The sequence below is a fragment of the Scylla paramamosain genome, chromosome 9, assembly GCF_035594125.1.
Source record: "Scylla paramamosain isolate STU-SP2022 chromosome 9, ASM3559412v1, whole genome shotgun sequence".
Taxonomy (NCBI): Eukaryota; Metazoa; Arthropoda; class Malacostraca; order Decapoda; family Portunidae; genus Scylla; species Scylla paramamosain.
In genome coordinates this window covers 27,607,501-27,625,000 of record NC_087159.1, presented here as the reverse complement: position 1 = coordinate 27,625,000, position 17,500 = coordinate 27,607,501, and the positions used below count along the sequence as shown (strand labels likewise).

Genomic DNA, 17,500 nt, shown 5'->3' with positions numbered 1-17,500 from the left:
GAGGGTTTGCCGTCTCTTAATTACTGATTGACAGGAACTATTCGAGTATTGAACGGTGAATGCGCCTCCTAACTGCCTCCATTTCTCTCTGTCTCTCCCTGTCTGTCTGCCTCTCTCTTATCTTGATTGTCTCTCGTTTGTATTCTGTCATTCTTTAATTTTAAAACTCTCTTTTTTTTTTTTTAAGTTTGTATTCTATCTTTTTTTTTTCTTTTTCTGTTTTCTTTATTATTCCGTATTTCTTTTTTTTCATTTCGCCCTTCTTGTGTTTTCTGATTTTTCTTTATTCTCTCCTCCTCGCGTTTTCTGTCTTTCTTGATTTTGTTCTTGCATTCACTCTCCCTATCTTTTTTTTAATTGACTTGCTTACATTTTCTCTCTCTCTCTCTCTCTCTCTCTCTCTCTCTCTCTCTCTCTCTCTCTCTCTCTCTCTCTCTCTCTCTCTCTCTTCCTTTTTATTGCCCTTCTTGCATTTTCTTTTAGCGTTCTTGCATTCTCTCTCTGTTTCTTTATTCTGTCTTCCTTATTTTCTTTGTCTATCTTTTTAATACTGTCCTTGCATTTGCTCTGTTTCTGTCTTTTTTTTCATCGACTTTATCTATTTATTTATTTATTTATTATTTTTTTTGCTTTCTGTTCTATTCTGTCCCCGTCAGCATAACAACCTCTGCCTCTTCATTCCTCGTTTCCCACAATGCCCTCCCCCACCCCATAACTCCCCGTCAAATACCTAAGTCTCTCCCCAAGGTAAACTTCAACGAAAATAATACCCATGAAAAATGAGGCTCGGTCCTCTTCGGCTAGGGAAATTATTTTAAGGGGAAACTTTTATGGGGAAAATTTACTTGTGTGGAATTTACATGAAATCCTCCAAGCCTCCTCGCGTTTACTCTCTTCCCGTTTTCTCTTACCCGTTTTCTCTCTTCACGTCTACTACACTGTTTCTGTTTACGTCCCCCGTTTTCTCTCTTCCCGTCTACTACAGCATTTACTTCCCCCGTTTTCTCTCTTCCCGTCTACTACACTGTTTACTTCCCCCGTTTTCTCTCTTCCCGTCTACTACACTATTTCTGTTTACTCCCCCCGTTTTCTCTCTTTCCGTCTCCTTTTTTTTTTTTTTTTCTATTTCTGTCTTTCTCCTCCATTTTCTCCCTTCCTCTTTACTTCCCTTGTTTTCTCTACTTCCTGTTTCTCTCCCCCGTTTTCTTCCTTTTATTTCCCCTCCCTCGCTTTCTTTAGTCCTGTCTCCCTTCCCCGTTTTCTCTCCTCCGGTCTCCCTGCCCTTTCCTAGCTCGTCTCTCAATCTTGCTCTTCGTCTGGCTCTAACCACCATTACCACCACCACCACCACACAGTTAGGCCTACAGAGAACCGGGAGTTCCGAAACGCCTCTTTTTCACGAACCTTTCCCTGAGGAGGAGCCTGATGGAGCCCCCAAGGTGGATTCCTGTCATGCCATCCACGCATAACAGAGAAAAGGTTTAAGTCTTTATGCAAGACATGGGATATTGAGAACACATACATAGGGTCGCACCTCACCACTACTTTCAAAACGGTTTAGTTGAAGCTACGCGGGTTTTTAAGGGTGTATTTTTTATATTTTTTTTTACGGTTTTAGTGACGGATTAGCAAGACTTCTGCATTAGTGAAAGGGGAAATAGTCTTGGGGATCCGGCTAATCAGCACCCGTGACCTTTGAAAATAGTCGTGGTGAGAGAGAACAGGGTTTCTGAATACGGGCCATGTATGCAGGCACGCGCGCACGCACGCACACACACACACACACACACACACACACACACACACACACACACACACACACACACACACGTATACACAGAAGATGCATACATACAAAGAGGAAACAAATATGCTATCTTACTTTAGGGAAACGTCCACACACACACACACACACACACACACACACACACACACACACACACACACACACACACACACACACACTTAATTATTAAGTTAAGCCCTTTGCTCTTCCTTCACCCCCCTATTCCTTCCTCCTCCTCCTCCTCCTCCTCCTCCTCTTTACTCTCTCCCTTCTCCCCTCTCCATATGCCATTCTTCCCGGAACCTTCACTGATTCATTCCCCTCTTCCCCCCTTTCCCTCGCTCCCCACTTTCCCCCCCCCTGCCTATCCGGTTTCCTTTACACTTTTACAGGTACTCTTCCCTGCCAGCCCTGTCAATAACCACTACGTAGGCCTCCACACCCAACCCCCTGCCAAGCCTACTCTCCCCTCTCCCTTCAGCTCCTCCCTTCTGCAGTAACCCTTTTTTCCCCTCACCTCCCTTTCCCTCTTACTCCTAGCCATCTCCCCTCACCTCACATGCCTCTCCTAATCTCCCAATACTCAGTAGTTAGCTCTCCTTCTCTCCCCTCTTCTCTCCAGTTAACCTTTCCTCCCCTCTCCCCTCCAGTTCTCCAGTTCCTTTCTCTCTCTCCTTCAGTTAACCTTTCCTCCCCTTCCCTCTCCTTTCTAGTTACTCATGCTTCCCTCCCCTCTTCCCTCCAGTTAACCCTCCTTCCCTCCCCTCTCCCCTTTAAGTAACCTTTCCTTCCCTCCCCTCTTCTCTCCAGTTAACCCTGCTTTCTCCCTCCCCTCTCCTCCAGTTAACACCTCTTCTCTCCCCCTCTCCCTTCCAGTTCTCCAGTTCTCTGCCCTCTCCCATCTAATTAATCTTCTTTCTTTCCCCTCTCCCTCGAAACCAACATCTCCCCTTCCTTCACACGCCTTCAGGTTCTCCCCTTCATTCCGCACCTCCCGGAGACTAACAAACAAACAAAAAAACTAATTAAATAACTTAAAATCTCTCACTTCACATACCTTTCTTAGTCTCCCCTTCAGGTTCTCCCTTGCTCCTCCCTCCCCCGGAGACTCACCACCTGGTCGTCGAGCTGGGCCACGCGGCAGGGCAGGTAGGCAGTTTGTCCCACCGAGGCAGTGATGTTCCTGCTGCCCGGGGAGAGGAAGTACGGCCCCACGGACACTGCTGGGGACGGCGCCTCGGTGGCCTCGCCTGCAGGAGACACAGAGAGAGAGGTAGACGGAGGGATGATGAAACAGAGGGAGGGGTGACAAATAAACAATACATTTTATTGACTGTTATTGGATGTAAATATAGACGATGTAAATAAAAATATAGACGACATAAGGTATAAATATAGACGATATAAGCAGTAGTGTAAATATAGACGATGTAAAGTGGAAATATAGGCATTGTAAGGTGTAAATATAGACGATACAAGGAGTAAATATAGACAAGGTAAGGTACAAATATATATAGGCAGATGTAAAGTAGAGAAATGCGTGTTTTTTTAATATAACGTGTAGCTTCAGTAAAAATTCACCTGAAAAAGAATGAAACAGCTTGTAATTGAAGGAGAGACTTGACAGGGAGAAACAAATCTAGAGGGAGAGGGAGAGGTGACAGGGAAAGGGAGAGGGAGAGGCGACGAACATAGAGGGAGAGGGAGAAGGAAGGGATGTAGGGAGAGAACAGTGCATTCAGGGGGAAGTAGGGGAAGGAAGGAAATACATTAAGGGTAGGGAATTATGTATCAGAGAGAGAGAGAGAGAGAGAGAGAGAGATTCAGATTCAGATTCAGATTTGTTTATTATCCACCAAAGTGGTTATTACTCAGGTTACAATAGATATTTAGTAATTACGATAGACACATCAATCACAATACATTCAGATACATAAGTCTCTTACAACTATTATATATTAATGTAAAAGATTTGATAAATTGTTTACCATTAAATCCCAAAGGTAAAAAGTCACAATAAAAGAAACACACATACTACACATGCACAAAAACATACATATAAAATAAAAATAAAAATAAAATAAAAATACAATAAAATAAGATAAAAGTATAAAATAGAGATATACATATTAGCGAGTAAAATTTTCTTGAAAAGATGACGATAAAATCCTCAGTCTGGCTTAAACATTATCTGTTAGCAGAAATTTCTCAATTCTAGCCTTAAAAGTGTTAAGAGAGGGTGCCTGGGTTAGGCGAGGTGGGAGCGCGTTCCACAGCTTGGCTCCTCGTACAGCAGTGCGCCTGTCTCCACTGTGTGTTTTTGTGTGTGGCACGTACAGGCTGTGCCTCTGTCTGGTGATGCTGCTAGTAACAGCTTGTCTACTGCTTAATGATAAAAACCATTCTGGGTAAAATCCTCGTAAAGCTTTAAAAATAGTTATACCTACTTGAAATACATGTTTCTGCTTTATTTTTAGCCATTTCAGTTCCCTGATAAATGGAGATATATGATCATATTTCCTTACTCCTCCCACTGCAACCCTTGCTGCAAAATTTTGCACTTTCTGCACATTAGATATTACAGTGTCACTTGCAGTTCCCCATATCCTAATGCAATACTCAATTAAGCTAAGAACGAGTGTCTGTACAATAATGACCCTGGTTTGTTTATCTAAGCTGTCACCTATTCTGCTGATATACATTAAAATACCAATAGCTTTCTTATTTAACTCATTAGTATGGACATCAAAGAGCATAAAGCGGTCAATATAGACTCCTAAGTTTTTTACGTGTTTACTTGGGTATATGATGTTCCCATTAAAGTTGATCGTTGTGGTAGGTGGAATTTTAGATAATAGCTGACTGTTTCCTATAAAAATACACTGAGTTTTAGAGGAGTTGAACATCAAACCATTTTTCAAAAAATAATCTCGACATTTCTCATGAGTGTCCTCAGTGTATTTCACAATTTGATTAATATCTTCAATAGTTCCCGAATGCAAAAATTGTGTGTCGTCAGCATATTGTATCAGGAAACAATCAACATGTTCATATAAGTCATTGACATAGATGCCAAATAAAATTGGTCCCAGGATCGAGCCTTGTGGGACCCCATAGCAAGTAGTTTTCTTTTTAGATATATTGTTTTCTAGACGAACTGACATACTTCTATTCATCAAATAATTATCAAACCAAAAGCAGTCAATATTTAATAGAGAGCACTTATTTAGAAGGAATTTATGGTTGACTGTGTCAAATGCTTTGGAGAGGTCACACAAGGTTAACAGAGATACTTTCTTGTTGTCCATATTTGCATACAATGCATCTGTGACGCTAGTGAGGGCCGTTTCAGTAGATAGTTTGGGTCGAAAGCCATGTTGACTCTTAGACAATAAATCATTAGATTCTAAGTAAAATGACAGCTGTTTAGCAACAATTTTTTCCAGTACTTTAGATATGATAGGTAGTATAGATACTGGTCTATAATTATTCACACTATCAGAGTCACCGTTCTTATATATTGGGACGACCAAGGCGTGTTTCCAGGCCTCAGGGAACACCCCCGTCACCAAGGATGTGTTGACCATACACGTAAGGAAGGGAACTATGACACACAGCGCGTCTCGGAGAAACCGTAACCCGATACCATCAGAGCCGACAGAGCTGGTTGTATTGAGATCTTTAACTGTTAATATTATGGTGTTAATATCTACTGGTTCTGGTCTAAAAGTAGAGACAGTACTAATATTAGGTTCAGGAAGCTGGCCAACAGATTTACCATCATCAGTTAGTTCTTTCTGTGAGCGTTTAAAAGTGGATTCACCAATACCAGAAAAGAAATTATTGAACTCTTCGGCTTTCTCTTTTACGTTTTCAAAATTATAGGAATTGTGATTATTTTTCTGACTAGGGATAATTTCTTTAATGATGTTCCACGTAGCCGAAGTGTTCCCTTTGTTGTCTTTAAAGCGATTGAGGTAGTGATCCATCTTTGTTTTATTAATTAGTTGCTTGACGCGTTTCTTTACTGTCTTATAACGTTCCCGTAACCGCGAATTACTTGTGTCGATTTTAAACTCTCTTTGCAAGTTATTACGTTCCTCCATTGCCTCACGTATATCGTCATTCATCCATGGTGTTGGTCTTCCTTTCACTGCTCTAGTTACAATAGGGGCACATATATTAAGACAATTAATAAAAACATCATTAAAAATTTCTACCTGTTTGTTGACATCGTCAGTTAAAAATATATTATTCAAAATCAGAACATTGTCAAGAAGAAGCGAGCAAAAAGTGTCTTTATCATAGTTCTTCAAATTACGAAACGTTTTTACCTCAAGCAATTTTCTGGGTTTCCTTACATTTAAAGCAACTGATATTAGGTCATGGTCAGCTATGACTTGAGGAACAACATCTTGTGATAAAATGACATCAGGTTTATTAGTTATTATGAGGTCTAGTAACGTAGCTGATGTTGATGTTGTTCTTGTGGGAGAGAGAGAGAGAGAGAGAGAGAGAGAGAGAGAGAGAGAGAGAGAGAGAGAGAGAGAGAGAGAGAGAGAGAGAGAGATTGTCCTGATCTGATTACGTATACTTGGCTCAACAGAAAAGGATACATTAATACATAAACACTCATATGTTATTTGATGCCATGTAAAAAAAAAAAAAAATAAATAAATAAAAAATAAATAAAACGACTCGTACCACTCACACTGCTCTTCCAGACAAAGTGGAATTAAAAACATATTGCCCTATCAACTGCTCTCCTCCGACTGACTGACTGTCTTCACCCTCTCCCTCTCTCTCTCTCTCTCTCTCTCTCTCTCTCTCTCTGTCACCGCCGCAGTGTGAGGGAGGTTTCAAGACACTCGTCCTCCAAATATGGATAACCCTTTTGACCTGCTTTTTGGAACTGGCACTCTGGTGGGTCTCTTTTCTTTTTTTCCCCCTTAATTTTTTGTTGTCCTTGGCCAGTTCCCCTCTTACGTAAATATGAATAAATGAATAAAAGTAAAATAAAATAAAAACATTACACGCTACTCGTTTAAAAGAAGAGATTTTTGAATTACGAGAGAGAGAGAGAGAGAGAGAGAGAGAGAGAGAGAGAGAGAGAGAGAGAGAGAGAGAGAGAGAGAGAGAGAGAGAGAGCCTGCCTCATTACTATTGAAACACGTTACTGCCGGCTTGTCATGACTCCTCTCTCTCATACATTAATTAATCTACCGTGTATCTGTGCCGCACATCTGAGCCTCGCCGCGCGGACACTAGATGGCAGCACGGCACACAGGCGGATGAGAGTGAGGTGAACAGAATTACCCAAAGGAAGTCGTACTGTATACACTAAATAAAATCAGTACCAGACATCTACTTCAATTAATCACATCTCCATTTTTTCTTGATCTTTGCGAAACTCTTTATATGAAGTTTATTTATTTATTTATTTATTTATTTTTAGATTTCTGCTCGATGTATAGTCGTGAAATTCTCTGGAGTGTGTGGCATGACTTCTTACGCTAACTGTACACATGGCTTATGCTCCAATGTATTAAGCACGAGTAGGCGACCTTATGCTTACCGACTGGTAATGCTTTTGACTGGTAATGACTAGATGGCGCTTTGTTCCCCATGTTAACGAGCTACGTGCACTGCTCAAGTCACACCTGTTTTTGTTAACCCTTTCAGTGCGATACGAAACAATTAACAGCACCAGAAGCAATGCATGAAATCTTTATAAGCATTTACAAGGAGAACGGGATTAAAGAGATGAGATTTTGCAGTTTCTCCCCAGTTTAAAGATTGGAGGTGGCTGCAGAACAAGTAAAGATAGCACAGAGTGATTAGTGATTAAGGAAAGATGTACCAAATATCAGTGAAAGGGTTAATTAATGTCTTAAGAGAATCCAATCCAATCCACAACAATTCTTTTTATACCGGACCAAACCCCAAGGAAGTGAAACATTGGGACAGCAACAAAAGACCAAATGATGTCCTTTCTATACGCTATGTACTCCTTCTATTTCTATTTTCCCTCACCTGTGCTAAACGGCCACTAATTGACTGACAGTGACTGGGTGACGCTTTTGTATTTCAATAGAGCGATTCGAAGCAGCTCTAATGAGGAAAACTAAACGCACGGGCACTGGAAGGCTTGTATGATCAGAGCTACACCGTTTTCCATCAGTAATGTCTTTGAAAAGTCAACTCAGTCTATACCAGATCCTTTCATCAGGCAAAACCTAATAGAAGTGAAAGGTTAAGACGGAAACAAACACCCTCGGGGCCCAAATGATCTCCTATCTATCTATATACCCTCCTTTTATTTTCATTTCCTCCTCTCCCATTGTTCGGCGAGATGAAATTTCTGGCTGCGCGTCTCCTGTCCGCCTCCTGCCCGCCGCCGCCTCGCTATCGTCATTTTAACAAAACTCCACCACTTTCTCTAATCACTTCCTTCTGCAGCTCTTGGCGGAGGCGACGAGCCGAGTCTCTTCACCCTTGAGTGATTCTCCTGAGCGATGAGGAGGAGGAGGAGGAGGAGGAGGAGGAGGAGGAGGAGGAGGAGGAGGAGGAGGAGTGGAGTGGGATAGTTGGCGTGAAAGAGGACGTGGAGGAGAAGGAAGGAGGAAGGTAAAGAAGGGTGAGAGGAGAGGTAGTCTTCCTTGGAGCGATATATCTTTTTCTTCCCCTCCTCCTCCTCCTCCTCCTCCTCCTCCCCGTGCCGCCATAACCCTCAAAAGGTTTACGGCCTCCAGTTCCAGCGAAAGGAAGTGTAAACCCAGACTAAAAATAATCTTCTGGAGGCTTACTCGTACTTGTTGTTCTTGCTGGTGCTGCTACACTTCTTCCTCTTCTTCTTTTTCTTCTTCTTCCACCTCCTCCTCCTCTTCTTCTGCCTTCTCCTCCTCTTTTTATTTTTCCGTATTTCCATGTCTTCATTCTTGTTTTGGTTTCCCTTCTTACTGTTTGTCCTTGTCCTTCTTTCTTTCTTTCTTTTCTTCTCTTTCTCTTCCTCCTCCTCCTCTTCTGCATTTCTCTCCTTTCTTTCTTTCTTTTTTTTCTGGTACAGTTATTCTTGTTCGTGTTTTTTTTTCTTTCTTCTGATTTGTGTTCTTTGCTTTTATTCTCCTCCTCTTCCTCCTCCTCCTTCATGTTTGCTTACTACTCTCTTTTCTTTTCTTTGTATATTCTAGTTTTTGTCATTTTTTTCCCTCTGTTTTGATGTGTATTCTCTTCTTTCATCCTCCTCCTCCTCCTCCTTCTTCTCCTCTTCCTTCATGTTTATTTACAATCTTTTCCTCCCTCTCTTTATTATTTTCTTGTTTTCTTCTTGATTTACCTTCTGTTCTTATTCTCGTTCTCTTCTTTTATCCTCCTCTTCCTGTTCTTTCATGGTTACTTAATATCTTTTCTTCTCTTTCTTTATTATTTTCTTCTTTTGTTCTTACTCTTGTTCTATTTTTAATCCTCTACCATGTTTATTTACCATCTTTCCTCCTCTTCCTTTATTCTTTTCTTTTGTTCTTATTCTTTTCTCTTCGTCTACCACCACCAGCACCATCACCAGCACCATCACCACCTCTTGTTCCTCTTGCCAGCGGTGGAAATCTGAGCGGTGGAGTCTCTGGTAGTCTGGTTGGCGCGACTCTTGCCTTAACGGGATAATAACAGTAAGTAGGATGGAAGAGCAGGTAAGAAATTTAATTAGAGGCGTGTGGCAGATCCTCCTCCTCCTGCTCCTCCTTCTGCCACTGTTACTGCTACTCCTCCTCCTCCTCCTCCTCCAGATATTGCCGTGGAGGAGGAGGAGTAGGAGGAGAGGAGGTTTAAAAAGAGCTTGTGATTGCAGTGCAGTTGGTCCAAATCCACTTTTCCCCGTTTTCTTTTTCAGATTCACCGTTTTTTGTTATCCTCCTCCCGTCCCCTCCCGTCCCCTCCCTCCCTCTTGCCGCTCCCCTCCCGCCGCCTCCGCCGCCCTCCCGCTGGTACCTTAAGACCAGGGATACTCATACAAAGGGCGAGGACTACAGCATGGACGGGAAGGGGCGGGAGGGGACAGGAGGGAGAGGGAAGGAGGAAGGGGGCGGGAGAGAGAGAGGAGGAAGGGAGGAAGAAGGAACGGAGGGAGGAAAGGGACAGAAGTGGGGGGGTAAGGGAAGGGAAGGAGGGGGAGGAGAAGGAAGGAAGGGAGTAAATGAAGGTAAGGAGGGAAGTGACAGAAGTGGAGGAGGTAAAGGAAGGGAATGAGGAAGGGAGGGGAAGGAGTGAAGTGAAGGAGTATAAAGGAAGGGAAGGAGTAAACGAACTAAAGGAGGGAAGAGAGGAAGTGGAGGGGAAGAGGGACGAAGGGAGAGAGGAAGGGAAAGGGAGGAAAGGAGGGGGAAAAAGTAGGTAAGAGAAGGGAAGGAGGGAAGGAAGGAAACAGTGGAGAGGAAAAGGACGGAAGGGAGGGAGGGAAGTGACGGGAAAAACGGGAAAAAAAAGCAGGGCGGAATGAGGGAGAAAAAGGAGGAAAATAAGTTTAGCAATGAAAATCCTTCTGAAAAAAAAAAAAGTTTTCAAGAACATTTTCCTTCCTTGTTCACTCTCATTTTTCTCTTAGCGAGGCAGATCCGGGAGTGGAAAAGTTTACCATCCTCCTCCTCCTCCTCCTCCTCCTCTTCCTTCTTCCTCCTTCCCAAAGAAAAGAGTATACGTACCTAAATTCGCTGGTTTCTTTAATATACACAAAAAGTACGACCTCACTTAGACCTGACAAAAAGCGAGGGCGGGTACTAACCTAACCTCACTTTTACGCAATTTGCTAGTCAAGACAAGGAGGAGGAGGAGGAGGAGGAGGAGGAGGTGTTGGTAATGGTAAAACAGAAAAAAAAAAGGGTAGTAGTAGTAGTAGTAGGAGGAGGAGGAGGAGGAGGAGGAGGAGGAATAAGAATAATAAAGTAAAAATAGAAGAAATAGAAAAGAATAATAGCAGTAGGAAGAAGTTATGGAGACGGAAGAAGAAGAAAAGAAAAAAAAAAAGGAGACGGAAAACAACAGCACAAATGATAACAACAACAACAACAACAACAAGACGAGAAGAAGAAGACGAGGAAGAAGAAGAAGAAGAAGAAGACAACGAGAACAGACGAAAAAAAGAGGCAGAAAACGAAAGAAAAGAATAAAAAAAGAAGAAAAGAAAAGAAGCAGGAAAAGAACCACACGCACAAAAAAAGCAAAAACGAAAACAAAACAAAAAACAAAACAAAACCGGAGGAAGAAGAAGAAGAAGAAGAAGAAGAAGAAGAAGAAGAGGAAGAAGAAGAAGAAGAAGAAGTAGAAGAAAAAGAAGAAAAAGAGGAGGAAAAAAAAGAAAAGAAGAAGAAGAAGGAGAAGAAGAAGAAGAAGAGTGAGGGTTCTGGCACACTAGCGGGGAAGTATCGCGCTGCCAGCCACTTAACAATTCATATCTGAGTTTGAAGGCGGCGCCAAACTGTATAAATATGCTAAGAGGCCAAATGGCAAGTTTACGCGAATATTAGAATTTGTCACGGACCGCGTCTTTCCGAGCTGGATAAGCCATCAACTCTTCCACCGCCGGGGAAAAAGTTAAAAGGGATCAGAGGAGGAAGAAAAATGGAAGATATACTTGAAAAAACAAAACTGAAGGAAAAGACTCAGCGAAAAGTTAAGAGGCAGTGGAGAGGAATAAAAACAAAGAAGAGAAAATATATTACCAAGATGCCGAAGGAAATTGAAGGAAATAAAAGAAGTAGAGGGAAATAAAAGGAGGTTAAGAACGATCAGAGAAGAACTATCAAAAAAAAAAAAAGTAAAGGACTCTAGAAGGAAAGACATGAAAAAGAAGAAGAAGAAGAAGAAGAGGGAAATGAAGAAATAGAGATGAATTAATTAGTAGTTAAGAAGTTAAAAGTGGTTGAGGAGGAATAAAAAGAATAATAATAATAAGAGAAAATAATAAAAAAAGGAAAAGACTCAAGAATGAAAGAAATGAAAAGAAGATAGAAAAATACATAATAAAGATCAATGAATTAGTAAGTAGGAAGCCACACAAGACCTTAGAGCGATCGGGAAGGAAAAAAATAGAAATGTATTAAAAAAGGAAAAAGACTCGATAAGAAAAGAAAAATGAAGGAGAGGAAAATAGGAAAGTAAAAAAAAAGAGAAGATGGGGAAGCGAAAGAAAAAATAAAAAGGAAATATTAAAAACGAAGGGAAAGACACGAGAAGAAAAGAAAATGAAGGAGAGGAAAATAGAAAAGCAAAAAAAAAAAAAAAGAGGTAAGGAACAGAATGAAGAAATGAAAAGGAAATACAAAGGAAATATCAAGAAAATAAAGAATTAGAATAATATAGAAGTAGAAAGAAAACGAAAACTTAAGAAACATCGGAGGGGAAAAATTAAAAGAAAAAAAACTCGAGAAAGAAACAAATGAAGAAGGAAGAGAGGGTAATAAAGAAGTAAGGATGAATGAATTGATAGTGAAGTTTAGAAGTTAAGAATATCAGGGAGGAAGTAAAATAAATAAATGAACAAATAAATAAATAAACAAATAAATAAATAATTAAATAAGGAAAGAACAAAGGAAGGAAGGAAGGAAAGGAAGAAGCAGAATCAAATGAAAAATGAAATACGGACAAATTAGGAGAAAGAAGAAGAGAAAGTTAGGAAGGATCAGAGAGGTAAGGAGAAAGAGAAGTTAAAGGAAGAAGAAGAAAAAAGAAATGAGAAACTTGAGATGGAAAACGCGAAAAAAAAAACGAACGAAGTATAATGGTAAAAAGGAAATAAAAAATATAAAAGGAATAGAAGGAAATGAGATGCACACGAGGAGAAAAGAAAACGAATGAAAAAAAATACGATGGTTTATTTTCTCAACATCTTATTAATTGAATCAAAGCTGTTTATTTTTCCGTCTTCACGCCACTCAAAGTCTCTCTCTCTCTCTCTCTCTCTCTCTCTCTCTCTCTCTCTCTCTCTCTCTCTCTCTCTCTCTCTCTCTCTCTCTCTCTCTCTCACCCTCTGAAAAATACTACCTTTATTTTATTTTTCTGAAATTATAATTCTCTATTTTTCTCCTCAAGGATAAGAGAAACAAATTCATTCTCTCTCTCTCTCTCTCTCTCTCTCTCTCTCTCTCTCTCTCTCTCTCTCTCTCTCTCTCTCTCTCTCTCTCTCTCTCTCTCTCTCTTACTGCAACTTTACAATTCCGTATATTTTTATGTCACTTCCTCCTCCTCCTCCTCCTTCTTTTCCTCCTCTTTCTCTTCCTCCTCCTCCTCCTCCTCCTATTCATATATCTCTCCGTTTGTTTTTTTCTTTACACTTTACCTTTTTCCTCCATGTTCTTACCTCCTCCTCCTCCTCCTCCTCCTCCTCCTCCTCCTCCTCCTCCTCCTCCTCCTCCTCTTCTTCGAATCTGGAGTGCCGTGCGTGTGAGGTCCTTCTTCAACATACCTCCTCCTCTTCCTCTTCTTCCTCCTCCTCCTACTCCTCCTCCTCCTACCCCTCTCACCAAAACCATTATCTCCACAGGCAGCTTCCTCCTCCTCCTCCTCCTCCTCCTCCTCCTCCTCCTCCTCCTCTCACAAAACGGTTCTCCTCTCAACACCAAACCGAGGAAGGAAGGAGGAAAAAAACGAAGAGCGAGAGGAAAAAAAAAATCATATCCATCTTCTTTTCCTCGACAAACATTCCAGTTCTTCCTCCTCCTCCTCCTCCTCCTCCTCCTCCTCCTCCTCCTCTTCCTCCTCCTCCTCTTCCTGTTACTATTAATATTACTTCCAGTATTTCAACTTTTTTTCCACTTTCACCAATTTCTCTCTCTCTCTCTCTCTCTCTCTCTCTCTCTCTCCTCTCTCTCTCTCTCTCTCTCTCTCTCTCTCTCTCTCTCTCTCCTTTTCAATTCTTCCTTCGATTTTTCTATCACGCTCTTTCCACGATCTTCAATTTCTCCTTCTCTTTCTTCCTCTCTCCTCCCTCCTCCTTTTCTTACGGTCTTCCTACTAATGTTCTTCCTTTAACCTTAATTCTTCTCCTCCTCCTGCTACCATTCCTCATTCTCTTTCCTTAGACCAATATCTTCCCCTTTCTTTTCTTACCATTCCTGCTGTTTCTCCCCTTCTCGTCTCTCTTACTCCTTTCCCTCCTCCAGCTATTCCTTCTTTCAATCTTCTCTCTTTTCCTCCTCCTCCTCCTCCTCGTACTACTATTACTGCTGTCTCCCTTCTCTCCTCCTCCTCCTCGCCGCCGCCGCTGTTAACCTGAGGCCGCAGGATGGATGGCGCCTGTCTGAGGATGGAGAAAGGAAGCTCTCTCTCCGCCCTCCTTGGAAGCGAAGGGCGGGCGGCAGTCAGTCAGCGTTTGTGTAATCTTTTCTAAGTTTCCCTTCCCAAACTGTTTCTCCCTCCTTCCTCCGCTGCCTGGCTTGTGACGAGGGGAAGAATGGTGTGGGAGGATGGGAGGGGGGAAAGGGAGGAATTGGTGGTGGTTCTGGTAGAGAGGGTGGAGAGATGGGAGTGTGGAGAGCGGTACTAATGGAGGGAAGAAGATAGGGTGAAGGAATAGGGGGGGAAGGTGAGGGAATGATTGGAGGAAGAGGGAAAGGTGAAGGGAGAAAGAGAAGGAGGAGGAGGAGGAGGAGGAGGAGGAGGAGGAGGAGGAGGAGGAGGAAAGAGAGAAATAGGTGAAAAGAGAAATGAATAACAATGATGAAAGACTGAGGAACCAAGGAAGGGGAAAGGGAAAAAGTGAAAGAGGAGGAGGAGGAGGAGGAGGAGGAGGAGGAAGAGAAGGAAGTTGAGTTGATGGAGAACGTCAGAGGTGAGGAATTTTTTCTGTGCAGTGTTGGCGTCCCTGTCAAATTCATTTCGCTGAGAAGAGAGGAAGAAGAAAGGAAGAAGAAATGTGAGAGTAAGAAAATAAAAAAAAGCAAAAAGGAAGAAGGAATCGGGAAGAAGTCAAGAGAAGGTTATCAGCGTGAAATATTTGTTGTTTTTACTCGCTCTGGTCTATTGTTGTACTCCTTCATGTCTTATAAAGCGAGTTCCCCGTGTCGCTCAGAGAACCCCTGTGTGTATTATTATCTCGGAGCAAGAGTGACACAATCAGGACAGGGGGCGGGGGGAAATCGCTTCATGAAGACCTTTGTAGCAAAATAAAGGAAATTTGCTTGAGTTCTTGTGTTGATTAAAGAATGGGAACATTATTATTAATGTTGTTATTATTTCAGAGCAAGAAGGACATAATCTACAGGACTGGCGTGTTATTTCAGAGCAAGAAGGACACAACCAGGAAAAAAAAAAGGCAGTTCATACGCTCTCTGTCTGTTGAGAATTATAGATTTTTTGCCAGCAACTTTTGATAGCGGCTGAAAACATGCTTCGTAAAGAGCTCGGTGGCAGAATAACACAAACAAACAAACAAACAAAAAACTTACTGACGAACAAACAAGTAAACAAAAACAAACATAAGATACTAAAGAAGACCTCCGTGACTGCCCACTCACATCCACGTACCAACCACCTCAACCACCCACCCAGTTACCCTTCACACACACACATACACACACACACACACACACACACCACACACACACACACACACACACACATATCCTTCCCCCCACCCCCCCACACACACACAGAAGAGCCAGTGGAGCGGGAAGCATTGCCTTGTCCAGCTGAGCGCGTTCACCTGTCCTGGGAGGGGGGGGGGAGATGGGGGGGAAGGGTGGGTTCGATCAGGTGAGGCACAAAATTTCCCCTCTCTTTTTCCCCTCCTCAGTCCCAAGATGGAGTGCAAGTGGCTGACAACCTGACGAACGGAGGAGGAGGAGGAGGAGGAGGAGGAGGAGGAGGAGGAGAAGGAGGAGGAGGAGGAGGAGGAGGAGGAGGAGGAGGAGGAGGAGGAGAAAGAGATACAAAAGAAGAAAATTTGCAGAGGAGAAAATAGATAAAAGGAAACGAAAGAAAGAGGGGGATAGGATGTGGTATGGTAAATAGAAGAGAAGGAATAAGTAAATAAGGAGCCACCACCACCACCACTACCATCACCAACAACAACACCAATACAACAACACCAGCAACAAAACAACAACAACAACAACAACAACTAATTGGAAAACACACACACACACACACACACACACACACACACACACACACACACACACACACACACACACACACACACACACACACACACGTGACAATCAAGTTTCCCTCTCGTATTAAGTAAACGAGCATTAATTTGCACAAACACAAGAATTTAAGACAGTGAATGAAACACAAATCACGTACAACACATTCTCTCTCTCTCTCTCTCTCTCTCTCTCTCTCTCTCTCTCTCTCTCTCTCTCTCTCTCTCTCTCTCTCTCTCTCTCTGTGTGTGTGTGTGTGTGTGTGTGTGTGTGTGATTGTAAAGGAAAGGAACGAATGATAATAATAATAATGATAATAATAATAATACTGATAATAATGATAATAATAGTAATAATAATAATAATAATAATAATAATAATAATAATAATAATAATAATAATAATAATAATAATAATAATAATTATACTACTACTACTACTACTACTACTACTACTACTACTACTACTACTACTGCTACTATTACTACTACTACTACTACTACTACTACTACTACTGCTACTACTACTACTAATAATAATAATAATTGCAACATCATCAACAACAACAATAACAAAACTATTACTACTACTACTACTACTACTCCTACTACTACTACTACTACAACTACTACTACTACTACTACTACTACTACTGCTACTACTACTACTATTAGAACGATTATAACTAATAAAGGCAAAAAAAATATGATAGTAAATCTAAAACTAATAAGGTAAAAAAAAAAAGTTAACAAAAAAAATAAATAAATAAACACCTCTGAAATAAATAAACAAATTATGAAACAATAATGAACTCAGTATTTTGTTTGTCCGATAAATTATGCAAAAAAAACAAGAGAGCCGGAAGGAAAGAACGCACGTACCACACACACACACACACACACACACACACACACACACACACACACACACACACACACACACACACACAACACAAACAGGAGGAAGAGAGAGAGAGAGAGAGAGAGAGAGAGAGAGAGAGAGAGAGAGAGAGAGAGAGAGAGAGAGAGAGAGAGAGAGAGAGAGAGAGAGAGAGAGAGAGAGAGAGAGAGAGAGAGAGAGAGAGAGAGAGAGAGAGAGACGGAGACAAGAGGATAAGAAACAAGAAGAGGGATGACAGGAAAGAAAAAAAAAAGAAACAAAAGGGGATTTACAGATAAAAGAAATGATAAAAGAAAAAAAAACGAAACAAGAAGAAAAGAGAATATACTCGTACACACAAGATAGGGAAGAGAAAAGAAGAGATGCAGTAGAAAGACGTTACACACACACACACACACACACACACACACACACACACACACACACACACACACACACACACACACACACACACACACACACACAGTAATAGCAGTACTAAATTATTATTATTATTATTATTATTATTATTATTATTATTATTACTATTATTCTTAGTAGTAGTAGTAGTAGTAGTAGTAGTAGTAGTAGTAGTAGTAGTAGTAGTAGTAGTAGTAGTAGTAGTAGCAGCAGCAGCAGTAGTTCTTGTTTTGTTGCTGTATATGTTATTGCTATTGTAGTAGTAGTAGTAGTAGTA

General features: G+C 41.3%; 1 protein-coding gene across 1 annotated transcript in view; it reads right to left on the bottom strand.

Annotated features, from left to right (window-relative positions):
- Positions 1 to 17,500, bottom strand: part of LOC135103810 (zwei Ig domain protein zig-8-like) — a 93,476-nt gene that overhangs the window by 19,659 nt on the left and 56,317 nt on the right. The window contains exon 3 of the mRNA XM_064010606.1: positions 2,900 to 3,036. Coding sequence (XP_063866676.1) covers positions 2,900 to 3,036 — 137 coding nt within the window. The remainder of the gene's footprint in view (positions 1 to 2,899; positions 3,037 to 17,500) is intronic.